This window comes from Phyllopteryx taeniolatus, chromosome 10 (genome assembly GCF_024500385.1).
Source record: "Phyllopteryx taeniolatus isolate TA_2022b chromosome 10, UOR_Ptae_1.2, whole genome shotgun sequence".
In the NCBI taxonomy this organism is placed as follows: domain Eukaryota; kingdom Metazoa; phylum Chordata; class Actinopteri; order Syngnathiformes; family Syngnathidae; genus Phyllopteryx; species Phyllopteryx taeniolatus.
This window is the reverse complement of record NC_084511.1, coordinates 15,666,125-15,692,831: the sequence shown is the minus strand read 5'-3', so window position 1 is coordinate 15,692,831 and position 26,707 is coordinate 15,666,125. Positions and strand designations below refer to the sequence as shown.

General features: G+C 41.1%; 1 protein-coding gene across 13 annotated transcripts in view; it reads left to right on the top strand.

Moving 5' to 3' along the window:
- The window catches only part of flt4 (fms related receptor tyrosine kinase 4), an 87,522-nt gene that overhangs the window by 41,468 nt on the left and 19,347 nt on the right, over positions 1–26,707 (top strand). For all 13 annotated transcript variants that reach the window (XM_061786657.1, XM_061786663.1, XM_061786654.1 and 10 more), the window contains 9 exons: positions 9,784–9,880; positions 10,936–11,213; positions 15,913–16,046; positions 16,129–16,291; positions 19,492–19,631; positions 19,728–19,899; positions 21,849–21,966; positions 22,127–22,311; positions 25,445–25,610. In XM_061786657.1, the coding sequence (XP_061642641.1) occupies positions 9,784–9,880; positions 10,936–11,213; positions 15,913–16,046; positions 16,129–16,291; positions 19,492–19,631; positions 19,728–19,899; positions 21,849–21,966; positions 22,127–22,311; positions 25,445–25,610 (1,453 nt within the window). The remainder of the gene's footprint in view (positions 1–9,783; positions 9,881–10,935; positions 11,214–15,912; positions 16,047–16,128; positions 16,292–19,491; positions 19,632–19,727; positions 19,900–21,848; positions 21,967–22,126; positions 22,312–25,444; positions 25,611–26,707) is intronic.

Genomic DNA, 26,707 nt, shown 5'->3' with positions numbered 1-26,707 from the left:
TATTGTACTACCATAGCTCACCATTACATAGATCATTTTACACTTGAGACCATGTGATTCCCAGGTTACATATTTCTGGAAACAATGAGTCCCAGCCCTGGAACAATGAGTCCCTGGAAATTATTATCATGGAGTACAGATACAGTAATCTTCTGCTATATGACGGCTGTTGCTTCACAGTCCCGCTATATTGCAGATTTTTATTTGTACAATTTGTACAAATTTGTTGTGTTATCCATTGCTCTTGCTCTCTCTTAATATACTGTATTATGTTTCAACCTTTCACAATAGCACATTTTTTAAAGACGATATATTTAACCAAAAACTATCACAATAAACGATAGTATCGTTGATGTATTTTTTTTAATGCACTGATATAATCCATCCATCCATTTTCTGAGCCGCTTATCCTCACAAGGGTCGCGGGAGTGCTGTAGCCTATCCCAGCTATCATCGAGCAGGAGGCGGGGTACACCCTGAACTGGTGGCCAGCCAATCGAAGGGCACATATAAACAAACAACCATTCGCACTCACATTCACACCTACGGGCAATTTAGAGTCTTCAATTAACCTACCATGCATGTTTTTGGGATGTGGGAGAAAACCGGAGTGCCCGGAGAAAACCCACGCAGGCACGGGGAGAACATGCAAAATCCTCACAGGCAGGGCCGGGGATTGAACCACGGTCCTCAGAACTGTGAGGCAGACGCTCTAACCAGTGGTACACCGTGCCGCCCACTGATATAATGAATTGCATTATCTGCGATGAGTATACATGGAATAAGCCTATTTTCTTGGCAGATGAACCCTCTGCTTGAGTGGTGTTGCTTTTAAAAATTCATTGACTTTTCTGTTCCATCAGAGGGGGGAGCTAAAGAAATGGTACGATATTTGAAATGCATCTCTCCTTTGTGTGGGTGTGTGTATGCGTGTGTGTACAGTGCTGGAGAACTATCCCAGCTATCGTTGGGCGAGAAGGGGGGGGGGGGGGGCCCACCCGGGGGGCCCACCCTGAACTGAACATATAAACAAACAAACATTCGCGCACACATTCACACCTAAGGGCAATTTAGAGTCTTCAATCAACCTACTATGCATTTTTTTGGGATGTGGGAGGAAACCGGAGTGCCCGGAGAAAACATCCAAACTCCACACAGGCGGGGCCGGGATTTGAACCCCGGTCCTCAGAACTGTGAGGCAGATGTGCTCACCAGTTGTTCACCGTGCTGCCTTATTTTAATTTTATTTAGTTTACTTCAGTGGTTAAGTTAAAGATATGTGTTGGCTAACAGCTGGCTGTTAACTAAAACAACACTGACATTCTGACTTCAATGGATTAATACCAAATAATTTAACTGACCTCGATGTGCTCTTTTTGGGTAGTTTTTGAATGCCAGTAGTACTGTACTGTCACTTTAGGTGGGCATAAGAGACACTTCATCCTGTTGGTAAAGCCTCTCACTCCAGATGTACAAAAATGACTTCTGCTATCATTGTAAATTCCATCAATTGTTATTGTTTCAGTACTTTGGGAGGGTGAATTGCTCTCCTTGCTCTTGCAGGCAGGACTATTATTCTACTTTGTGCTCCGTGGTTCAGGCAGCAAGTCACATAGGAAGGAGCAAAGATTCAGATACAGAACCTCAGAACTGTGAGGGAGACGTGCTAACCCCTATAAAACTATGCTGCCTAGTAAACCAATATATTATATATATTATAAGTTAAAGAAAATCTCTTATGTAGCATTAAATATGGTTTGTAATGCACCATATTTAAAGGCCTAAACTTTTTCTGTAGTTCTAAGGACTAATTTCTCCACATGGTAGAAAAGCTTTCTTGTATCAGGCCTTGGAGACGTACTATAATAATGTTATTCTCGCTTTTACTTCAGCCTGAAAAGTTTTATAGGCCATTCAGGGTTTTTTGTATTTGCTTGGGAAAGCTGGTGAAAGCACATTACTTCCACAGTGAGAATGGCTTTTCATAAGAGCAAATACGCTGCATATCTCAGGAGAAATGTCTGGATTTCGCGAAGAAATACTAAGTGAGCTTTTACTTTTTTTCTGCCAGATGTGATTTAATCATACTTTAGAGTGTGTACCGATCATAGCATGTGAAAGACCGCATGCTTATCTCTGTACCAGCTCCAGTAATGCATGGAAAATGAGAGCATGAACCTTTTTTTTTTAATTTATTGGCCCCCTGCCACATGTTCAATTAATAACATGGTTGTCAACAAGCCAGCCGCTATACAGTTTTTAGGTAATCCTCCTGGAATATGCTGTGCTGTGATGTTCTGCAGAAAGTTCTCTGAAAATGCAGATACAATCAATGGTCAGTTGGAATGGTTTTCATTGGAAAAATAACCACACAAACACTGTCATAGTCAACCTCTATATACAGATTTACTCAATGCATTTCATGGTATATAAAAAAAAAAAAAAAAAAAAAAAAAAGGTTTCTCGATCTATTTCATCACTTTGCCAAACACTTCCTTCTGTGTGCTTCTTCAAATTGGCCAGCTCAGTTCCAGTCCTGGGCCTGATCTCCTTTCTAAAGCTTTGCTAAAGCAACAGTAAGGAATAATTAGTTCCGGTGAAGTGTAATTTAGTTTAAAGCCACTGTGAAGACATAGTTCAATTTCATATATTGTACCGACATTTTCCACTTAAATAGTTAAAAAACGGAGAAGCAAGGTGGAAGTTCTTGGTTCAAATCGTGGCTCAGGCCCTCCTGTGCAGTTTGCATCTTACCCCCTGTGTTTGTGTAGGTTTTCTTTAAGTATTTCAGCTTCCTCCCACACTCCATGAACATGCATGTTAGGTTTATTCAAGACTCCGAATTGTCCATACTGTAGCTGTGAATGTTTTTTTGTTTACATGGCCTAGATTGACTGCTGACCAGTCCAGTCGCCCAAAGTCAGCTGCAGTAGGCTCAAGCTCAACCGATAGCTAGCCGATAGACAGCTAGTTATAAAAAAGAGTTACCCCATTTCCTGGCTTCTCCACTTCTCTGCAACACAGTACCAGTTCTACTCTACATTGTTAGGAGCAGTATGTTTTTCCACTTCATAGGATACCAGGGTAGGTTAGCGGCAAATCCAGAAATGGCGTCATTGTCCATTGTCATTGGATGGACAAAACAGAAAAACATTCACATTAACAACTTTAACAATCGGTAAAATTAAACAATTGCTTTTGGTCAAGTCTCATGGACTTTGACCTACCAATGAAATGACTGCTCCTAAAGTACTGAAAACTGATTAAACAAAAGACCTCTTTAAAGATTAAAAAATGCTGGGCGTTTCGGCGCAGCGAAGGTATGTTCCTTGACACGTGCCCAGCAAAGTGACAATTTGGTGGCAGAAAGTCAGTCTAAATCTACATATGCTGGGGTCGCATCTAAATCCGCCGCAGTACACTAGACAGCTGGTGTAATTCGATTTTGGTGAATTTGATCAGGGCACTGGCAGACAGATACGCAAGCCCGGCGGACATGTGTTGTGAATGTCAGACATATCATCATCCTCCCATCATCACCATCCTCATCCCACTGTCTGGCACACAGCTATGCAGGGAGAGGACACAAACAATCGGGGTGGGCATAGATACATGGAGTCCACCGATTTATTTAAGTCGCCAGCGATTATCACTAGCTTATTCTGTATTTAATAAGGGTACCCGCTCATGTTGTATGTAGACACACTTGCCAAGAGCAATGGCAATGCGTGGATCACTGCAATTACGCCATGTCATCTTCCGCACAGAGATGTCTCCATGCGAGACTGTGAGTGCGCCCGGCGGCATTCAAAGGGAATGAGAGGAGCCGCTTTGATTGGCGTGCTCACTGCCACAACGGCACAGACATCCCTCTTTTAAATACGCCAGCTCGCATGTGTCTGCAAAATAAAACAAAACTGACCCGCCTCCATGCATATTTACGTTGCCTGCCGCGTCGCATTTATGCCGGTCACGAAAATAGAGCCCTTTGTATGCAAAACTCGAGAGTTTTTATATGATAAAAGTATTACTTATTGGTATTCATTGAGAAGAATGTGTGAGTTTGGCCGATTAGCTGTAAATGAATGAACCTAGTTAATCAGAAACTATCAACAGTGATCATCAGTTCAGAATTCACAGATTTATTGACAGTAACGGCTATAGTAAACATAAACGTTTGTAATAGCGAGAGACTACACCTATCATTCTATTCCTGTCAGTTGATATATTCACCTCTCTTTACACATTTTGGTGACCTCTAACATTTTAATTTATGATTGAATGTCACAATGTTACTCATTATGCTATTAATCACAAAATTATTACATCATTCTTTATGTGATGAGGACCAAAATTAGGTTATGACTTTTACATCAAGTCTGTAAGTTAATTAAATCGACAATGTTTGGCCTTGTACAGTAAATCATGTACAGTCAGTGGTTAAACAATAACACATTTTGATGAATTCATGATTTATTGAGAATGATAAACCAAACATTTCTTATTAAAGCGCTTAAATATTTTGGCACTCCACCAACTGAAATTGTCCCTGCAAAAACAAGCTTGCACGCATTTATCTAGCTAAATACAACATTTATATGCAAGTGTCATTAATTTAAAAACCAGGAAAGATCACTATGTTCAAAATGTTCATTAACACGAAAAGTCGAGTAATGCATTTGATATACTCTGGCTTCAAATCACTCAACAATGAGGTTTGGTGAGCGTTAAATCATATTTGATGAAAGATATTATTAATAGGGCGGCACGGTGGTCGACTGATTAGAGCGTCAGCCTCACAGTTCTGAGGACCCGGGTTCAATCCCCGGCCCTGCCTGTGTGGAGTTTGCATGTTCTCCCCGTGCCTGCGTGGGTTTTCTCCGGGTACTCCGGTTTCCTCCCACATCCCAAAAACATGCATTAATTGGAGACTCTAAATTGCCTGTAGGCATGACTGTGAGTGCGAATGGTTGTTTGTTTCTATGTGCCCTGCGATTGGCTGGCAACCAGTTCAGGGTGTACCCTGCCTCCTGCCCGATGACAGCTGGGATAGGCTCCAGCACGCCCGCGACCCTAGTGAGGAGAAGCGGCTCAGAAAATGGATGGATGGATATTATTAATGGCATTATGCATTTTTCCACACCACGTAACTAAAAGCCTGACGTCATATGGGAGAAACTTACATCATGGGAGGAGTCTTACACTGCCTTCTTTCCAGCGAGCATTAAAAAAAAAAAAAAAAGTCTTAGTGAGTATCAGATTCGGGCCGCATGACCCCACATTATGATTTTGCAGAACGTCCATTAGAAGTTTATAACAGAGCTACAAAAAATTACCTCATATTCATTTAAATTTATGCAAAGTCTGTTTTCTCGAATTCACCTCAAAGCCACACCGGAAGTCGACTATGTGAGAAGTGCCCATATTCAAATGATACGCTAAATACTATACCTGAGGAATGGAGTTTTTACAATGTGTTTGTGATGCTGTTTTTCCCTTTGCTGTGACTGCTATAAGTCTAATTTTGAATAACAGAAGCTGAAGGCTGAACAAGCGCGTCTTTGCTTTTGTGTTCATGACCTGATGTTGGGCTTTTGAGAGCATGCGAGTCAGTCATGGAATTAAAAACAGGCTCAGAATTTGCATCCTGTTTGTCAGTAGATGATCTCACAACTGATTGGGATGGCAAGCAACAATCAAAAACTGTCACGTTGGAGGCTTATCACACGGTAAACGTCTTCCAGAATGAATAATAATGTCAACACTTCTGTATGTACATTGGAATTTACTCAGAAATACAAATCCTTGGTGCACTTCTGTTAAAGAAAGAACAAAATGGATCTCTGAAATATTTTGAAAATGGCACAAGTATTGTAATTGGAAATGGAAATATCCTAAAAATGAACAAATGTAGTCACTGATGGTGAAGTGGTACACTCGCCTGACTTTGGTGCAGGCAGCGAGGGTTCAGTTCCCACTCAGTGACGGTGTGAATGTGAATGTGAGTGTGAATGGTTGTCCGTGTCTATATGTGCCCTGCGCCTGACTGGCGACCAGTTCAGGGTGTAGTCCGCCTTTCGCCTGAAGTCAGCTGGGATAGGCTCCAGCGCCCCGCAACCCTAACCAGGATAAGCGGTGTTGAAAATGAAAATGGATGAACAAATGTAAATCAGGCATTGCTTTTTTTCAGGCCCAACATAATTATTTTTTAAAAAACAAATTCATGAAACTGGACTGAAAAATGATTGTACCCTCGAGTTAATATCTTTTTGCACAACCATTTTATGCAGTGGCGGCACGGTGGCCGACTGGTTAGAGCGTCAGCCTCACAGTTCTGAGGACCCGGGTTCAATCCCCGGCCCCGCCTGTGTGGAGTTTGCATGTTCTCCCCGTGCCTGCGTGGGTTTTCTCCGGGTACTCCGGTTTCCTCCCACATCCCAAAAACATGCATGAATTGGAGACTCTAAATTGCCCGTGGGCATGACTGTGAGTGCGAATGGTTGTTTGTTCCTATGTGCCCTGCGATTGGCTGGCAACCAGTTCAGGGTGTACCCCGCCTCCTGCCCGATGACAGCTGGGATAAGCTCCAGCACGCCTGCGACCCTAGTGAGGAGAAGCGGCTCAGAAAATGGATGGATGGATGGATTTTATGCAGTCACTGTAATCAATTTATTTCTGTAACTCTCAGAGAGACTTGTGCACCTGTTGACTTGTATTTTGGACCACTCCTCCTGAGCAAACTGCTCCAGCTGTCTCAAGTTTGAAGGGGGCCTTCTCCAGAGTACATAATTCAACGTCTTCCACAGATGTTCAGTAGGATTTAGCTTCAGAACAGGCCAGTGTTTTGATTTTAGCCATATGGCAGGTTTTGGCATTTTTACTTATTTGTTTTGAGTCATTATTCTGTTGAAGGAAGTTTTCTGACACTGGGTACCACATTTTACTCCTGGAATACCTTAATAGTTGAGATTTGGCAGTGGGTGCAGGGTTCATTTTATCTATCCTTCAATTTTGTGTCTGGAAACATCTCCCACAAGCTTTGTGGTTTCTTAATATGTATTTTGACAAATTATCGTCAGTTTCACGTAATTTCAGTGACCACTGTGCACCTTTTTATTTGTATTCAGTATGTATTTTACATTTTGGATATGTTTTTTTTTTTTTTATAGCAACACCGAATGCCATCAGTCTTGGTCATGGACAAAAGTCTTAACTAAAGTACCTTTCAGGGTACTGTGACTGGTTACTGGGGTGCTCATGTTTAATATCACTGGCGCATGACTTTGACAGTTTGTCAACGTACCTTTTTTGGTTTAAGGAAAAAAAAGACACTGACAACTACATCTGAGTCCAATGATTAACCCCACATCAGTGTGGATTGTACATGGATACAGGTACACTACTCTTATTTCTGTAGCCATCACTTCATGATAGTATACAGTATATCCGAGAGACTTTGGATTAATTTAAAGTTATTTTGGTAATTTCTTTTTATAAAAGTGCCGGTAATCATCGATAACTGGTGGGAGGAGCAATCGCATGGAGGTGATTTTTAATGTTTTTTAAAGCCAAACAACCTGGTACTTGAATAACTAAACACAATGGCAACCGCCAAGGTTGACAAAAGTAAAAAAAATTATAAATAAAGGGGACTATATTTATGTTGATTTGCCCATCCGATGAATGTCCTGGTTGAGGGATGATAATGTAAAACGAAGGGATGATACCAATTCTAATTCTAGGGTTGGGGTGGCAGAAATGGCTTCATTGCGACTGAAACAGCAAAAAGAGATAACGAATTCCTCTAATAAAAGTGAGAAAAAATGGGGAGGCCTATTTGTATTTTATTTTTTCTATTTGTTAGTAAGCAGGTTTGTGGTGAATAACAGGATTTTAGCAATAGACTGACAGGACTCGACCACACGGGTGGAACAGTGGTAGGGCAGCACGGTGTAATAGCGCTGACCACTTCTGCCTCACATTTTTTAAATTCAGGGTTTATACAGCACATACAATTGTTCTTGTATTAATAAACCAACGAGCAAATGGCAATCATACTGTCTTAATAAGAATAACAGTAACTTTGATTTTAAGTACTGTCTGACTATGTTCCTGTCGGACCTTCTTTCTGTTTTCTGTTTGTTTACTTATTTTCTTTTCTTTTTTGCATTATTTGGCAGTGGAGCTCTGATTTCATTGCCAAGGAGACAGCACATTAGAGAGTATTGGGCACAAACAATTATTAGCCTTCAGGATGCATCTCCATCTCTTTTTACAAAATGAGGGCTACTTTCACAAAGTAAAAGTATCAGAGAGTTTCAACTTGATTTATGCAACACAGGTATTCATTTTCACAGAACTGTATTGTTTACAGTGCAAAGGTAGCAGAGCATCTGATAAGAAGTACACTTACTTTGCTCCTGAAACGTGGCATCTTTTAGTCTTCACAAGTGCATCATTTTCAGGCATCACATTCTGTGTAACAGCCAATTTCAGAACATCATTTAAGTGGAAAAGGGTCATTTAATCAGTGCACCATCCAATGGACAAAATAAGCCACAAGTTGCTTTAATTGAAAAATTGCAGTTGATGTTTTTCATCCCCACGGGCCGTATTGGACCCCTTGATGGGCTGGTTGTAGCCATTGGGCCGTACATTTGACACCACTGGTATAATTTGTTTTTTTGTTCGGAATAAGGCACAAATAAAGCCATCGATGTGAAACTGCTGGAGATATGAAATTAGTCCATGTACCGGTACAGAGGTGCAGGACCTACATCACTTACTATTTGAAAAGTCACAAGGCTTCGTTACTTTTGACCAGACAAAAGAAAAAGAATTTAATGTTTTTTCAACAATATGATGATGTGACATTGAGGATGAAGAGTCTCTACAGTTTTTTGTGCACAAAACGTTGGAGAACGTTCTTTCTTCTTTGTGGAGCGTATTTGTTGGTAGAATGAGTTTGCATAGGCGTGTGATTCATGATATCTTTGCAATTGAATGATTTTCATGCAGAAGTGGAGTCCTTTATTGGCTGTACTTGAATTTTCATGTCACCATTTTTTATTGAAATTTATGCAGCTAGTAACAAAGACTATACTAGGTTGGGCTAAAATCTGCCACTTTTAAACCACAGCCAGACTACACTATAAAACACTATGTCAAAGCCAAAAGGTAATCAGAGCTGCTTTGAATTTGATTAGATACACACATTAGGATTTGCTAACAGAGTTAACTTCTGATAAGCGTCACATACTTGACTGCTCAGTAACGTTGTCGACATGGTGGTCTGAGCAGTATTTGTGATGTATTGGTGATGTATGTGCTGGGTGAGCCACTAATTCAGTTAGTGTATCCATGCTGTCTTTGTGGGAGCTTTCGTACACTTTGCATTTTGCACTCGCTTTTTTCACTCGCGTGACCCTGCAATCCCAAAGTCCAAGTTCCTACAGACCGAATGACTGACATTACCAATGCAAAATGGTCTGTGGGATCTTTTCAAGGAAAAGAAGTCAGGAGTGTTGCATGACCTCCTGAATGACCTACGGTTTGTCTGTCGGGCTGTTTCTAAATGCGAAAGCCCGGAAACCATTAACCCTAGATTTCCTCATAGCTTGTAAATGTAATTGTACAACTTGCCATCTGGGCTGCTGTCAGGTCAGCTCACAGGTTTCTGAAGTGTGTCTGACATTTGACAGCATTACAGCAGTTCCATTAAAACACTTGATCCTATATCTAGGAGACATGAATCCAACAGAGGTTTCTTGTGCCTTCCCGCAGGTCTAGTGATCGGCTTTTCTATGACGCCGCCCATTCTTGACGGCTCCAGAGACGACCTCGTGATTCCGGTCCATCAAACACTCACCATCACATGCAGGTAAGCGTGTGCTGTGCTTTGGCAGCAACAGTATTTGTGTATGAATTGTTTTGGTTGTATGACAGCTAAATCAGACTTTGACTTCACAACAATGCCCAGAGCTACAATGTATTATTCAAGGCACGCAATTTTCACAATGTTTTTGTCAAGCTTTTTCATTGAAACGCCTAGTACCTCATACAGAATCCAGCCTTGAAAGCATTGTAACTGGAGGTGCTATTTGGTTACGTATTACATCCTTCCGTGACAACCAGTCGAGCAAAGGCATGAAATGCTGAGACAACATAGCGCTTTCATTGTCCGCGCAAATGACCATGTCTACTTTTCATCAGGAAGAAAATGGCATAAATAGAAAGTAAAACTCGACACAAAAAACAAACATTGTCAACACTGAGATACTTTTTCCACCTAAAATTCAGCGAACATTTGAATTAATTCTCAAAACAGGACAGTTATATCATCATTCGATATCTATGCATTCTGCTGCCAAGCTGTCAATCATTCACATTTTCTTTCAGCAGGTTGAAAATTGACTTCTTTGGAATCATTTTTTGGACTTTTCCCAGCATGGATCTTATATGGTCTTTCTCGTGCAAAATTTCAGCATCTTCTGGGAACTCTTCAGTGTCAATCACATTTTTACAAAGAAAAATGATCCAAAAAGTGACCCTACACAATGACTGGAAAATAGCCCAAAGTATACTTTTATCTCCATTTCCAGAGTTGTTTCCAGTCATCATCATTTGGAACTGTCCGCAGATGTGGACATGCGTAGGTGGAAAGAGAGCTCACATAGTGCCTGCAGGTTTAAATGTGCTCGTGTAACTCAGTTTAAGCCATAAAACAAACAGGGATGTGTGGATCGATGCACAGAGGAAATTACAGGCCACACCCAACAGGCATCCACTAACACATGCAAACAATTTCGACTACTGTAGGTTTAAATCTTCAACCATTTATAACTGAGACTTCAATGCTGTTGAAATTAACATCATTGCTATTTTACATTCACCTTGAAGTGAACTTGAATATGACCCTTATTGGTCTCTCCTCAGGGGTCAACACATTTTAACTTGGGCCTGGCCTGACGTGTCTCTGGTGGGACAGAAGCGAAGTGAGCGTCAGGGCCAGCAGGCCCCTCTCGCCAGGCCCCTGGGGGAGAGGGCAGTCCTGGTCATTGAGTGTCCAGGTCAACGTGGGAGGCCATATTGCAAGAAGTTGATCCTTACCAGAGTGCAGGCGCGGGACACCGGCTACTATCGTTGCTACTACATGGATGTAAAGGCCATCATTGACGGCACCACGGCTGTTAGCACTTATGTCTTTGTCAGGGGTGAGTCGCCATTCTGCAAGCACTCACGCACACAAGCACATGCAAATATGCACGGGTTAATTTTTTGACAGGAAAAATGGTTCACCATCAACCACTTAGTCCCTTTTTCCAGATAATTAGCTTCTACTCACAATTGATTTTGGTACCTGTTCAGAAGCAGTTCCAAGTGGGCCAAGCTTATACTATACATGTGACATAAACCCACTGCTTGTCACTGTGTCATTACTTTTGAGGATACACATTATACATAAAGGACAACAACACTCCAGGATTAACCTACCCTGGTATCCTCTTATGTTTTCTTAGCTGCCGGTTTATATTCTGCAGTCTGCCCTTTGCTGCAGCAGTCCATTTTCTTGCTGCCGTCAGTCTGCTAAAACAAATTTGGCCAATGTAGAGGTAAAAGCATGTCTCGTTCCGATGGACCCATGGAATGCAACGAGACTTTTGCATTTTCTAATGCTACTATGGTGCCTTGAGATACGAGTGACTCGACTTAGGCCTGCAAGTTTTTCGAGCTAAGAGTCGTCATTCGGCTGGTGTTTTTTGTTTGACTTGCGAGCGCAGACTTGACATACTGTACACTGCGCAATGCTCTATGGAAGCAGTGACTTCAACTCAACTCATAAGACATCAAAAAGCAGTTTGGCAGATAGAAAACAATTCTTCAAGTGAGTTCAAGTTGTTTTTTGCCACTCCAAATTAAACTAAATTTAAACTAAACTAAAACTAAACTAAACTATTTAAAACAACCACGCAACTTTGCCGTCAGATAGCGTAATGCTAACACACAATGCAAATCGCCATGTATGGGCGAGCGAATAGAATCGATAGTCACAGGGTTGACAAACTAAACATAAAACAAAGAGAATTTCTCACTGTATACTTAGAACAACTACACAACTTTGCCTTGCCCTAGTTTAATGCTATAACAATGTAAAACGCCGTAGACGGGCTAACGAATAGCATCAATAGTTGCGGTGTTATAACCCTTTAAGCAACAGATATTTGAATACAAAAGGTGGAGCAACACGTGTCGACAGACAATATAACAATACTGACAGGCATATATTCTTCATCCTCTGCAAAAAAAATGACTAATATTAGTGCAGTTTACTGAGTCACTTACAGCAACTGCGAAACGCTTCTGCATTTGTGTCTACATGACTGTATTCTACTGTCCACCGGTGGCTAATCGCACACACCAGAAGGCGTCACAATAAATGAATCATTGATGATGAAATTATTTAAATGCTTTACATTCTATTAAATTGTTAAATTATTAAATGTTATGAGTATATGTTTATAAAGTCAATATAATAGAGTGTTATTTTAAACACATTACAAAATTTTTTTTTTTTAGGGAGGCTGGAAAGGATTTAATTAAATGGCATTTCCATTCATTTCAGTGGATGAAAATTATGTGAGAGACAAGTGTTTGAGTTACGACCATGGTCACGGGACAGATTAAATTTATATCTCAAGGCAATACTGTATTTTGGAAAAACAACCACTACAAATGGAAGACAGCACGGCAATTATGGTGTGGAAAAGCAACATTAGCTGTAGTACATACCTTGGAAATTACAATACTTTCTCGTACTGTCTCATGTGCTTTTTGTTAATTCGCAAACATCACCAGTGAATTAAAATTTGCGATGTCTAGCTGGCACAGCTATGTAGATGACAAGAGTAGTTTTATTTTTTTCCATGAACACGTCATGTATGGCTGGCCACTTGTTACTAGGCAGAGTTCATAGGGCTCAGTCATAATTGACCCATATCCCAACAAAGTAAACCCCTGTCTTTCGTGGTAAACTGAGTGAAAATCTGTGATTAACGATTGCTGTAGTATATCTATAGTTTAAGACTAAAATTACCCTTCCACACTCATGAAACACATTTTAGAAACTAGTGCTACGAACAAATTTCTGCTAAATAGAGTTAATTCGTGAGTGCGGCAAAAAACAACAACATTTTTTAAGCTAAAAAGAAGCGTTTTGGTAACAGCTATTTCCGGAGGAAAAGCCTTTGCGAAAACGCACCAGGCAAAATGTTGTCATGCACGTTGTCTGGTGTTCTGCGACCCCCCCAAAAAAAGTTGCAACCAGGACTTAACCAGGGGGCTATATGTAGTTTTCAAATAATCAAATTGGATTGTTGGACAATGACATATGGGAATAGTACAAGGAGTAACGATTCAATCGGGGTTCGCTAGTCATTCGTTATTATCAATGCTAATAGCAATTTGGGGATTTAGATTGCGAGTCCGACCACGCCTAGACACAAACACACAACTATTGGTTTGCAAGTACGGTATGTAGATTTACATACCAGCCCGACTTAACCCGAATAAGTAGTTTGAATCAGGAAGGGCATCCATCCATAAAACCTATGCCAAACCATATAAGGGAATGAGCCTTAAAAGTGGAGAACGCTCATCCAAAATGGTGACCCCAAATAGGAAAAAGATGGGAAAAGAAAATTATATATTATATAAATTGTATAGTTTGAAAAAAAGAGGATGAGTTTAGAAAATACATAATTTTCCCTGCGTTTGAAGAATCATTTTGTTTTTACTGCTGCTGCAGTGAGTTATCACTTTATCTGTTCCTCCTTAATTTGTTCTCTCGTTGAAGAAATCAAATCTCCTCCTGCCAAAGACTGTCAGCAGATCTTTGGCTGGACCATCTTGCCCTGGTGTTTGGTTTCTCTTTTTTGTTGGGAGTTAAGGGGCAAAAAAAAGAACATCAGCTCTTCTACCAAAACACTTCTCCCATTTGAATATCATTTCAATAGCAATGCTGTTTCTGCGTTATTAGAAGCGCAGTTGTTGATTTTGCATCAAGCAGACCGCAGAGATTATCTGGATTAACGATTCGGAAATTAGAGATTCAAAGTGGTTGATAAAGCTTACCTCAGGCAGCTCCATTCACATTTTGTATTAAGTGGAGAGGTTATTTGGTATTTTATTAATAACGTGGTATAAAGCTTCTGCTTTCTGCAAATTAATCACCCTCAAGACAATTCCATTGGAATCACTGAGAAGACAAAAATGTCAGATATGATAATGAGTGAAAAATGACTTTCACTGAGAACCTTGTCCCTCTTGAGTTCACTTTGTCTGGCATAATATTCAAATTCATTCATGCATCTCCAAATTGATTTAACTCCAAACTTGTCAAATGTGGTCAGCGCCATGTGGCTCTGCACTTTGTGGGCACCTTAGTTTTGGCTAGGCAAGTTTGTATCGATACATTGCTAGCATGAAATTGCATCTGGTATTCAAAGGTCTACAATCATGGGACATTTGTCCGATTGTGTCGATCAAGGTAACAAGAAAAATAATATTTTCTTGTCTGTAGATAAGATAGATTTGAGTAGTTCATATTAATGCTGCTAATTGCAGTCATTGTTTCACTCTTATTTCACATATCAAACATGATATTGAGCCTATATTGCCCCACTGAGTGTGAATGTGAGTGCGAATGGTTGTTTGTTTCTATGTGCCCTGCGATTGGCTGGTGACCAGTTCAGGGTGCCCGAAGATTGCTGGGATAGGCTCCAGCACGCCCGCGACCCTAGTGAGGAGAAGCGGTACGGAAGATGAATGAATGAATGAAAACGTCACATTAAAAGTTATTTCTTAAGACATTTTTTTTTTACTTTGGAAGGCAACTAATTCAGATGTGATGCTTCAGTGAAATGATTTCAATTTTTCAGCGTCACGTTAATTTGAGCCATCAGAAGTGTGAATGAACATTGACATCTGGCATTTGTCTGATTATCTGATGTAACATCTTGAAGTATATTAGTTTTAACTGTATTGATGTCAGAAGTCAGCTAAAACATTCCCTTGCCGTACTGCTCGTACTGAAAAGATAGATGAAGTGGGTAATGAATGAAAGAAGCCCACTGCCAGGTCCACTCATATGAAATGTCTGTTTATGCCCCCTGACAAGGTGCCAAAACAGCTTCCACACGTCTAACCAGGGGAGGTGATCAGAAACAGATGAAGCTGCAGCCGTCAATTAAAAGCCGGTGAGAGGCGGAATGAGATGGGGCCGCATGTGGATGCAGTTAACCAGCTAGACGGTGGCCCTTTAACCTATCTGCCCTGGACAACATACACCCACACTCACTCAAATTCTTTACATCCCCTCTTCCACATTCTAGCTTAGTGATTGCCTCTGAAGACTTGTGTATTATTTGCGTGTATAACCCTTCATAGGCGCCTTCTTTGACTCTTCAAATTTGTTTCCGGCAATAACAGAAGAGGAACCGTTATGAAAAAATTGTAAATCGTTTTCAGCCGTAATACATCATCTGTGGCTGGCGTACAACGGCTCATGACGCTGGCGGCAGAGCCTTAGAGATAAGCGTGATGGTGTGCACTCATGCTGCGGCAATATGAGCTTTTGCAGCAATAACAGCTGTGGAGTAAATGGGGGACACAACATTACTGCCACATTAGCTGCGAGTCATGAAAGGAAGAGATTCAAGGTGTTGGAGATTTAATCAAAATATGTGAGGTGGACACAGTGGGCTTATGCATATTGTAGTAATTTCAATCCTGTACAGTGTGCCCTTTGGTGTAATTTAGATGCTGCGATATATTTGGCTCACTGTAATGGCTGCCATTATCCCAGCTGCCATGATGGCGACTCATTTATGACTTGCTGTTTTTATCTCTACCCAGATCTCGAACAGCCTTTCCTCAGGAGGGACGAGGCCATTGACAACCTGGAGACCATTTTTATCACACGCTACTCCACAGATGTCATAGTGCCGTGTCTGGTCACGGTGCCAGACCTCAATGTCACTCTATATGCGGTTTGTACAAGGATGCAGATTTTGCTACTCTAATCAAAGCCGACTGAGCATTTAATGGCTCGTTATGGTTCTATGATCACAGTACCCCAACCCGCTGGACAAAAAGGGGCTGACATGGGACAACAAGCGAGGCTGGTCCATTCCCAGACACATCATTGACACCGTACCAATGCTGATTGGGTTTTCGTGCGTGGCAGTCCTCGGCGGCAAAGAGTACCACTCGGCTAACTACCTGATCCACACAGGTAAATAACCAGCCAGGAGCTGTGTGCATGATGGAAGAGACAATGGGATACCAATGAACGGGGGTGACTTGGAAGGGGAGCATGTGAACTAAGCACTGGCTGCGCCAATTCAAGATAACTGGTGATTACTTGGAGAATAATGTGGGATTATGGAATGTTGTTTTCATCAAGGGAAGTACCTGCAGAATTTGAATAATGTACTAAAGATTAGCTGTTGGGGACAAAGCAAAGTTGGGTCATTCAGCTCAAATGCTGGTACAAATGCAAAATTGATGTTGACCGTTCTCTGTATATAAAGTACCATACAGTAAATAGTCACCATCTAATGGACACTGCGCCACAATTAGTCGCTGGGTGCATTGTCCACTTAAGACAAATGTCTCCGTCAAACAGACACCTCCGTTTTCCTATCAGGAAAGAATATATAATTACCTTGGGACATTAACCAGCTAACTGCAGAGCCCATTGGGACTCTTGTCACTAATCAAGATAGCAGCACAGAAGCACGTGCACAATCGGTCAGACGAATTAAAGTGGGGAGTCTTACTGCATCTTGTAAATGAGAACCCAACATGAGACGTCACACGTCAAGTTGAGCTAAGAAACAAAACTAAAAGTGAAGTTTCCTGTCTAATATGTAATAATCAACACAGAACGTAAACTGTACAAAGTTCTAGTGACATGAAATCAATCCCTTTGACTTGTAACCCTGACGAAATTAGATTGGGCTTTGTCAATACCACACAATAAAATATAACTTGGGAGAAATAAAATGGATACAACAGAAAATGTGCCACTGCCTGGTGAAAGTCACCGAAAGCTGTGATGAGACACTGCAACTCACACAACAAAACAATTTATTGTCTCATCATTAACTACTGCTTAGTGACCCATAATTGTTTGCAGATTTAATTGTCCTTAACATGTTTTCAAGAGAATTTATCAACATTGTTATGGGAATATGGGGACAATGGGCTGTGTTGGCAAGGGTGATTATTGTGTTGTTGGAATACAAATTTTGTTTTTAATGTAGCTGTTGTTCATAGCAGGATTTCACACACTTTTTTTTCAGCTTAATACCGCAAGTAGAAACTTAAATCATCAACAAACAAAAAAAAAATCAAATACGGCTGTAGGGGTGTATATCAATAAATCAGAATATTGTATAAACGTTCTTTAGAAGTTAAACTCAAAATGTGCATCATGAATTATATAGATTTATTAAACATGTGGGAATATATTTTTTGGATCCATTCCAACCTCCTTTTTATTTTCACTTGATATGACATTGAATTGAACTACTATTACTACCACTACAATATTCTGATTTATTGACATGAACCTGTAATAAAGCATGAAAAGAGACATTCATTTCATACAACATGTCTCATCAAGTATCTTGTATTGTAGTTGCTTCGTGATAAAAGAAGAGAAGTCGCCCAATACAAATTGACCAGCAAAATGTTTTGGGTTCCAATCCTAAATTTGGGAAATGCTTGTTTAGACTAATGTTGCCATTATTATTTGTGATGACAACTTGTGTAAGACTACAGTATTGTGTAAGGTGGGACCACCTCAAAATAAATTGTCTAATACTTAACAATATACCACATAATATAAGTCACATATCAATGGAACCATTTTATTTTTTTATGCTATAAAGCTACAAAAACACAACGGATCCAATTCTACTACTGTTCACCAAATATGAGAACAGTTGTTGAATAATTAAAACGCTATCATTGTGCATACCAATTAGTACTTATTGCTGCCAATTCTATTTATTTTATGTCATTTCCCCAAAAGCGACTCCCCTCTTTTATGCCACTGCGTGTGCCATTATGTGCACAGAATCAAAGGAGAAGAACAAAGGGGATAAAGTCATAATTATGTTCTAGACCAATCTTATTGAGGGGGCCTGGGCAGGGCTAGGAGTTTTGTCAGAGGGGCACATTCAACCTACTTCTAGCTAACGTTACCACAACACAAAACCAAGCAAGCCCATAACTGTAGCGACTGTAACTATAATACATTTGAAACTGTATCTAGACTGGGTTGCTGAAATGTTGGCTGTTTGTCTCCATTGCTTTTTGTCTATAGTTCAAAATGAAGAGAAAAAATACAACATCCATTTTTTGCACCATAAAGACTAATAAAAGCATGAGGCAGACATTGTGATGATGAGGAAGCTGAAGGGAAGCAAGGTGAGAGCGTCACAGAGAGACTTGTGAGACAATGGTTATCAGAGAGAGGACACAGAGCAGGAAAGAGACAGACGAAGATGCTGACAGTGAGGAGGCTGAGTGTGAGACACAAGCAGAATGTGAGACTTCCACAAGCACTGGACCATCAGGCTTGTTTTGTTGGGGGAAAAAAAAAAGAAATGCTTTTTTTTTTTTCCTGTGGCCATGCTATTTTACTGGTGTGTTTACACTATTTTGAAGGCTAGACTTTACTGGTTGCAGGATTGTATCACAGCGATGTTGCCCAAGTGTTGCCGAGCATTGTTCCCTTTAGTCAATATTAAAAACTTGAATTGTGAAATACGCCTTGACGTCTGTTTGGAACCTTTTCTGGCAAATTCGGCTATAATGTTGAGCCACGTGCATTATTTCCACCTTTTGCATTGGCGCTATATCACAATATTAATAATTAGTCTTGTATAATCTTTGTTCGGAGGGGAGTCACAGGGATGGGAGATTTGTCTTTTTCTCACTGTGAAGGAACTTTGCGAGCCCTGTGCCACTTTGCGAGCCCTGTGCGAAATTGTTCATCTTTCACTTCCGAGGGTGAACCGAAAATCAGTCACTACTGCTGGCCAAAAGCAACAGCCACGATTCAGGAAAGAGAACACAGAGCGAGTCTTCGCCGTAACATTTATAGCCTGCTAAAACAACCACACAACCTGCAAAAACAGCAGTGCTATACGTGTACGCCAAATGGAATTACTAAGGACCATAATGGCCACTGTCCAAGCATTTCTTGCTGTTTCTCTTTTATCTTGAATTGAGACTCCACAACATTCTCATTATGTCAATACTTTGACACATCAATGGAAACACTTTGAGCTTGTGTATAGTAGGATGGTTCCTGTAGTCCAAAGAGAGCCATTTCCTTTGGTCGCGTGAGGAAGGAAAAAGTGCTGACGATGTCACTGTGACCTCCCTCCTTATATCCCTCCCTGTGTCTTTCCCGGACAGGAAGTCGGGTTTACGATGTCAAGCTGTTTCCTGAGGAGCCTGTGGAGATGATAGCGGGGGAGGCCCTCACCCTGAACTGCACAGTGCAGATGGAGTTCGACGCTGGGGTGACTATCGAGTGGTCCTATCCAGGAAAACAGGTTAGCAGAAGTTGCCAGAAATGCGGTTGTCCCGTATCGGATCACCAAATTTCCAGGATGTTTAACAAAACTCACCGTCTTGTTTCCTCTTATCAGACCAACAACTCGGCAGACACTAAATACCATCGAGAGGCACTGTCTCACGCCACAGAAGCAGTCAACATCCTAACCTTCCAGAGCGCCTCTGCTACAGATACTGGCCCATACACCTGCAACGTCACAAGCGTGGACTCCACGCAGACCAAAACAATGCAGGTCATAGTTCACGGTATGTACTCACTCATGACATCTGAAGGGGCGTTTTTAACTGTAAAATAGAAAATACTGGATCACCAAACTGAAATATTTGTTGCTTTTTTTTGCATAACAATTTCTCTTCTAACAGTCATATTGTCACAGAGACAATACAAATGCTTTTCTCATTATATACTGACATCCTATTTTACCTATATAACTACATAGCTAATTGTGTAGAACTAATTATCACTTAATCAGAGTGGCAGGTGCTTGTATCTCAGCTCAGGGCCTCCATGGGCCATTTTCTCCGGGTACTGTGGCTTCCTCCATTCCAAAATCATGCACGTTAGGTTAAATGAAGATTCTAAATTGTCCAAAAGTTTGTCAATGTGACGATAAATGGTAGTTTGTTTATATGTGCCCTGCGATGGACTGGCAACCAGTGCAGGGTGTACCATGCCTCTTCCTCAAATTCAGCTGGCATGGGTTCCAGCTCACCCGCGACTGTAATGAAGACAAGCAGTATTGAGGCTGGATGGGAATGGTGAAGTACCTTTACATAGAATATTATTGCAATTGCTTGCCAAAGATAATGTTAATAACATAGCAATACAGTGATCATGGGAACAACAACAATATTAGCAAAAATATTAATCATTGATTGATGTGGCAGTATCGATACTGATGGTGAGAGCTAATGATATGTTGTGATATTGATATGTTGTCACACCCGATTATTCATGCCTTGAAGCATTTGAGGAAAAATGGCTTATTCTGCTCAGTATGATGGTGGCATCCGAAAAGAGGAGTTCTGACCATTCCCTGAACGTTTACAATCTTCTCTTCAAAAACTGTGAAATGTTTGGATTATACAAAACTGTAAATTGCCCAAAGGTGTGAATGTGAGTGTGAATAATTTTTGAATGTTTTGACACCTCTTGATAACTGTGCTGAATGCGAAGATATTAAGGTTCCCTCAGAAAAGAAGAAAGGTTTCAGTGGTCAGGACCGTCAAAGGTACTGCTTCTTTTACCAAACCTTTACAGTTTGAAAACATACCTTTGTACTTTTTTAGTGCTAGACAGTGTAACAACTGGTGTAAAAAAAAAAAAAAAAAAGTTACAAACCATAGAGTTGTAACAAAGATGTAAAACATTCGCATGTAGATTGTGATGTGAGTGACCAAAATTGAATCATAATGTCCCTATTATTTCACACACAGTGCATACTTCTCTTACTCTTTTGTATCTTAGAATGAAAATATTGCTGTAGTCATTGTTTTAAATGGGGCTTTTGTTTGCTGGTGAATACAGCTGCAACAACAGTATCATAGATTTAGAAAGATCCTACTGAAACAACTAAAAGAAAACAGAAACACTGTCAAAGACTATTTACCAAATTTTGGGGTAATCTGGTCCAAATGGCTGGATCGGGAACTGACAGCTGCAAAGAGGCTAACTTTCTCTACTATTTGTTGTTGTCTTTGTTGTAATTTAGTGTTATTATTTAGTCTGGGCAGCACAGGCCTAGTGGTTAGCACGTGTGCCTCACAGTTCTAAGGCTTGGGTTCCGAATGTCAGCTCCAGCCTTCATGTGTGGCGTTTGCACGTCTCCCGAGGTTTGTGCTGGTTTTCCCTGGGTACTCCGGCTTCTGGCCACATTCCAAAAACATTCACAGATTCTAAGTTACCTCTCGCCCAAAGTCAGCTGGGAAAGGGTCCAGTTCACCCATGGCCCTAATGAGAAAAAGCGCTATAAAAAAAATGTATTGATGGATACTTAAGTCTTTAACATAAAAATCGTTTTGGAAGAAAATGAGTCATACTTAAAAGTCAATTCAACCGCAGATGTTTTCAACTGCCTGTCATTATTTAAATATGTGCTCCCCTTTTGTTATTTCACCAGTTACTGCCAACAAAGGGTTATCTTCGCTGCTCTTTATACCACATGCCAAGTAGAATATCTTGTCTTCTATCCCAGAAAAGCCATTTATAATCCTGGACTACAGAAGTGGACCCATGGTGGAGGTAACATCCGGCCAGAAGTCATTCAAATTGCATGTTAATGTATCTGCCTTCCCCACGCCTGAAACACGATGGTAAGTTGAGGCTCCCCGATGTGTCCATTAAGTCTAACAGCAGTTTCTAAAAGCATAATTAGGCCTCCCCACCTTGAGAATTACCCACTTAATTAGGGGGAGTGCACCTCAACAGGAGGCACTGGAGCAGCTGTACTCTGTGTTGTGTTGTGCGTAAAAGGTACAGAGATGGAAAGCTGATTAACGAGAGACTCGAGTTCAAGATGAAGCGCATGAGGATTCACCTTAACCATGCCTTGGAGATCAGGGATGTTGGTCCCGGGGATGCTGGCCTCTACATGGTGGTGCTGAAGAACAGTGCAGCTGCCCTGGAGAGGAGACTCAACATCACACTTGTGGTTAATGGTAACGACTCCCCACGTGTGGTCGTGTGTCAAAGCAGAGATTGTGTGTTACTTAGATTTGTGGGGAAAATAGTTCAAATCTGCGGCACGGTGGGCGACTGGTTAGAGCGTCAGCCTCACAGTTCTGAGGACCTGGGTTCAATCCCCGGCCCCGCCTGTGTGGAGTTTGCATGTTCTCCCCGTGCCTGCGTGGGTTTTCTCCGGGCACTCCGGTTTCCTCCCACATCCCAAAAACATGCACGTTAATTGAAAACTCTAAATTGCCCGTAGGTGTGAATGTGAGTGCGAATGGTTGTTTGTTTGTATGTGCCCTGCGATTGGCTGGCAACCAGTTCAGGGTGTACCCTGCCTCCTGCCCGATGACAGCTGGGATAGGCTCCAGCACGCCCGCGACCCTAGTGAGGAGAAGCGGCTCAGAAAATGGATGGATGGATGGATAGTTCAAATCTAAAATATTTGCCCAAATGAGAGGTGACTAGAGAATAAGACTGCATATACAGTAAATACCCTTCTAGGTAGGTAAATGAGTTGCACTTTTTTTTCTCCCCACTTTTGTTCTGGATGAAGAGCCATAAAAACATGCCCAATCCTTCTGAGAGAGGATGAGTTGAGAAAGGGCAAATCTCCACCACATTTTGGGCTTTTATTCAAATTGCGATAGAAAAATTTCCCAAAAGTTGTGATTTTCTTCTTTTGAACATGCTGTCATACATATTTAAGATGAATTGATGAAAGTCTATCTTTTATTTTGGTGGGGGACTGTGTTATATACAGGTATGTAAAAAAGTGCACCATCTTTTAAAGCAAATCTGCCACTCAGAGTTATTATCATAGAGAGTTATAATCACGAGGGGCTTTTTTTAACCGCAGCAACTTTCCTATTTACCCTGGCATTTTGAGTCACCCCCATGTGTTTCCACCAAGAACTACCCAGGTTCCCTGACCGTCTTATGTCCTCCTTGCCCCTATGCACTTTCTGGAAGTTCTCAGAAGTCTTGAGGGTGTGGGCTGTGCTGACAAACCCTGAATGGTTGAACATGTCGTGGCATTTTATTTTCACATTTAACAGGTGCCATGTACGCCAGTGTGCAGCCGTTACAAGGAGTTATTTTGAGAAAGTAGGGAAAGAGAGTGGCTAGAATATCCCAGCATATTGTAGCACAAATGATGACGCTGACTTGTCAATCGCCTTTTATGATGTCATTGTGCTTGTTTAGCCATATAAAAAATTTATGAAAATGTTAATATTGATACAATATATAACAAGTTCTATAGTATATCTACAGCAGGGGTGGCCAACTAGTCAGAGACTAAGAGCCACTTTTTTTTCCGTGTTACTGCAAAGAGCCACATCATACACATGGGTACACATGAACATCATCTTTTAATCATCATTGCTTCTTTCACATCTATGCCACGGGTTCTGTCTTTTAATGGCACAATATCAAGGAGTTCTTCTTTGATCATACATTCATTTGACACAGACCGTGCAAATATTGCCAACTGAGGCTTGTCTTGTATGTCACAACTCTCATCCAATGCCACACTAAAATACTCACATGCTTGAAGGTCAGAGTGCAACTGTGATTCAACAGCTGTATTAATATCCGATATTCTGCGTTTAACACTGTGGCGGGACAGTTGAACGTCTGATACGCTCCGTTTTAGTTTGTCGTCTCCAGGAGCCACAATTTCAAAGGCGTCAATGAGGCATTTTTTTAATGAAGTCCCCTTCGTTGTATGGCTTTTTAGCCCGTGCTATGTTCCAAGCCAGCTGATATGATGCAAGCGTTACGGTCTCAGAGTGTTTTGTAAATTTTTTGAAAAAACTGCACCTGCTTTTCTGCCTTGCTTTTCAAAGCGACCAACTTGTTCTTGCGAAGTTCAGTCCCTTTTGGAAATTCCTGTTCGATGTTAGGGTGGAGTGAGCTGAAGTGACGCTGAAGATTTTAAGCTTTGAAATGCGCTAATGCTGCGTGACATATAAGGCAGATCGGCTTGCCATTACGTTTAACAAAAAAATATAAACTCTCCCACTCTGGCAAAAACGTCCTGTGTTCTTCTTCATATTTTCGTTTGGCTGTGCTTTTTCCCCCTGCCATTTCAAGAGGTAACTTGACGGAAATTGTTTACAACACAAATGATGTCACACCAAAGATTCTCTCGTCGCTCGTTTGACATCACTCAAACAGGCTTACATAGTCAGTGTGCCATCTAGCTGAAGGGGGACTGAATGACAGCGCCAGCCAAGCATTTTTGACGCATGTCATGTGACAGCTCCTGAAGAACCGCATGAAACTAGTTAAAGAGCCGCATGAGGCTCGCGAGCCGCGGGTTGGCCAGGCCAGATCTACAGTATGTGTTTGACCTTTAGTTTCTTCCTATCGCCACTTATTGGACTGAAGGGGTAGTGCAGTTTCTTTTACCACTCCTACGTATAATCTGATGAAAAATCGAAAATGAGCAAATTATGGCTAATTTCAGTCAGGGATTTTTTTTTTTTACGGTTTTATTTTAGGCGTGGGCAACTAATGCTCAAACGTGAAACAATTTACTGCCTTCAACAAGCTAGATTTCTAAAACGCTAACAAGGTTCATTCATTGCAGGCACTTTTGAAAAAAAGAACCAAAAATGAGTCTTACCTATGGAAGTTGATTTCCAGTTCAGATTTCTCCTTTTGTGATTGTATGACATGTGTGTGCAATCATACGCAGCACAATGTGCAGGCATCCTTATTATTTTTTGTTTTCGACTTTCGAGTTTTCGTGACATCCGTCCACAAACATGGAATGCACTCTTTGCCCCCACTAGCTTAGCTACATGGAAAGTGCCGACATTTTGCCCTTACTAGTTTAGCATTGCCATAGGCACGCGGCTCAAAGGGGATGTGGTATCTACGAAGTCTATGTGCTTCCCTTTTTTTGGCATTCTGCTTTTTATGCAGCGTCATTTAGGTTTTAAAAGTAACAAGCTAATTTTTCAAAAGTAAGGAGGAGAAAGTACAGACACCTGAAAAATCTACTTAAGTACAGGACAAACGTTCTTTGCTACTTCCCACCTCTGTAGTCACATACACTAAGAACAGGCTACTGTAAATATTGCTGTTTTATGACCCGGTTCTCCTCTACCGCAGTTGCCCCCCAGATAAATGAGAAAGAAGTGGCAGAGCCGTCCAGTCCTTACCCCAGCGGCAGTGGCCAGAAGCTAACGTGCACCGCCTATGGTCTCCCAGCTCCCACCATCACCTGGCAGTGGAGGAAGTGGGGCCCGTGTGTCCTCAACAATACCCGCAGCAGAGTGTAAGAGAAAACATTACCCTCAGTGGACAGTTTCGATCGGACCCACAAAAAAAGAAATAGAGCGGGATGCAGTGCATAGCGTGTGAGGGTGAGTGAAAAGGAGAGGATGAAGGTGGGTGCACAACAAGAGGAGGAGGAGGAGGAGGAGAAGATAAAGACAAAAGCTAGAGTAAGTCTCTTGGATCCTTCCCTGTGCCATTACATTATCCAGCAGCCTTCATGCTTTCTAATAGCACCACCACACATATGCTAATGTGCTGGAAATGCAACCACCCGACGATGTGTGAACTCATATTTGGCTGCTACAGTATAAATCACACAGAGGCCAACTGTTCACTCATATACACACGTTTATTAGCAGGCATATATTTCCCCGCCTTGAGCTTCCCCCCATTCTCCAGCTGCACTCAATCCCTTGGCATGATCAAATAACTTTCCACAACCATGAATAGCAAATTGTTGGGCTCTTTCATATTGCTTTAACCTTAGGTGTTACGATTGCTATATTTCTTTAATATTAACCTTTGGTCACTATCTTCCAGCAAGGGTTAATTTTCGCTTCATACAGGCTTCAGGCCATCCCACATACCTTCACCTTTTGCGTGGGCATACCAAGTGTGTTGTTATAGTCGTTAAGTGTGTCATTAAGTGTGTTAATCTCATTTCATGAAGTGATTTTTGCTGAAGTCATTTTTGTTGACCTTCTCTTGAGCTAAACAATTTCACTTTCTTTTTCTACGGTAATGGTCAAACAAGGTGATACATATCTTTCTTTGGTCGTATTGCCCGTCCCTTTTATTCATACCACCAACTGAATCGATTTATAAACAAAAGCTTGCATTGGAAACAGGTATTCATCATGTTTTGTAAAATATTTTGGAATGTGGCAGAGCTTTTGTCAAGATACGGCAGTCAAACTGTCTTACTTTTGTGGGAGTTCACGCTAAACCCAACAAAGACATGCTAACTTTCTTAGCATCAGCTAAACAATCATGTTAGTTAGTATGTTTGTGTGTGTGTATGCATGTGTGTGTTAACTGTATATACAGTATCTCACAAAAGTCAGTACTGTATACACCCCTCACATTTTTGTAAAA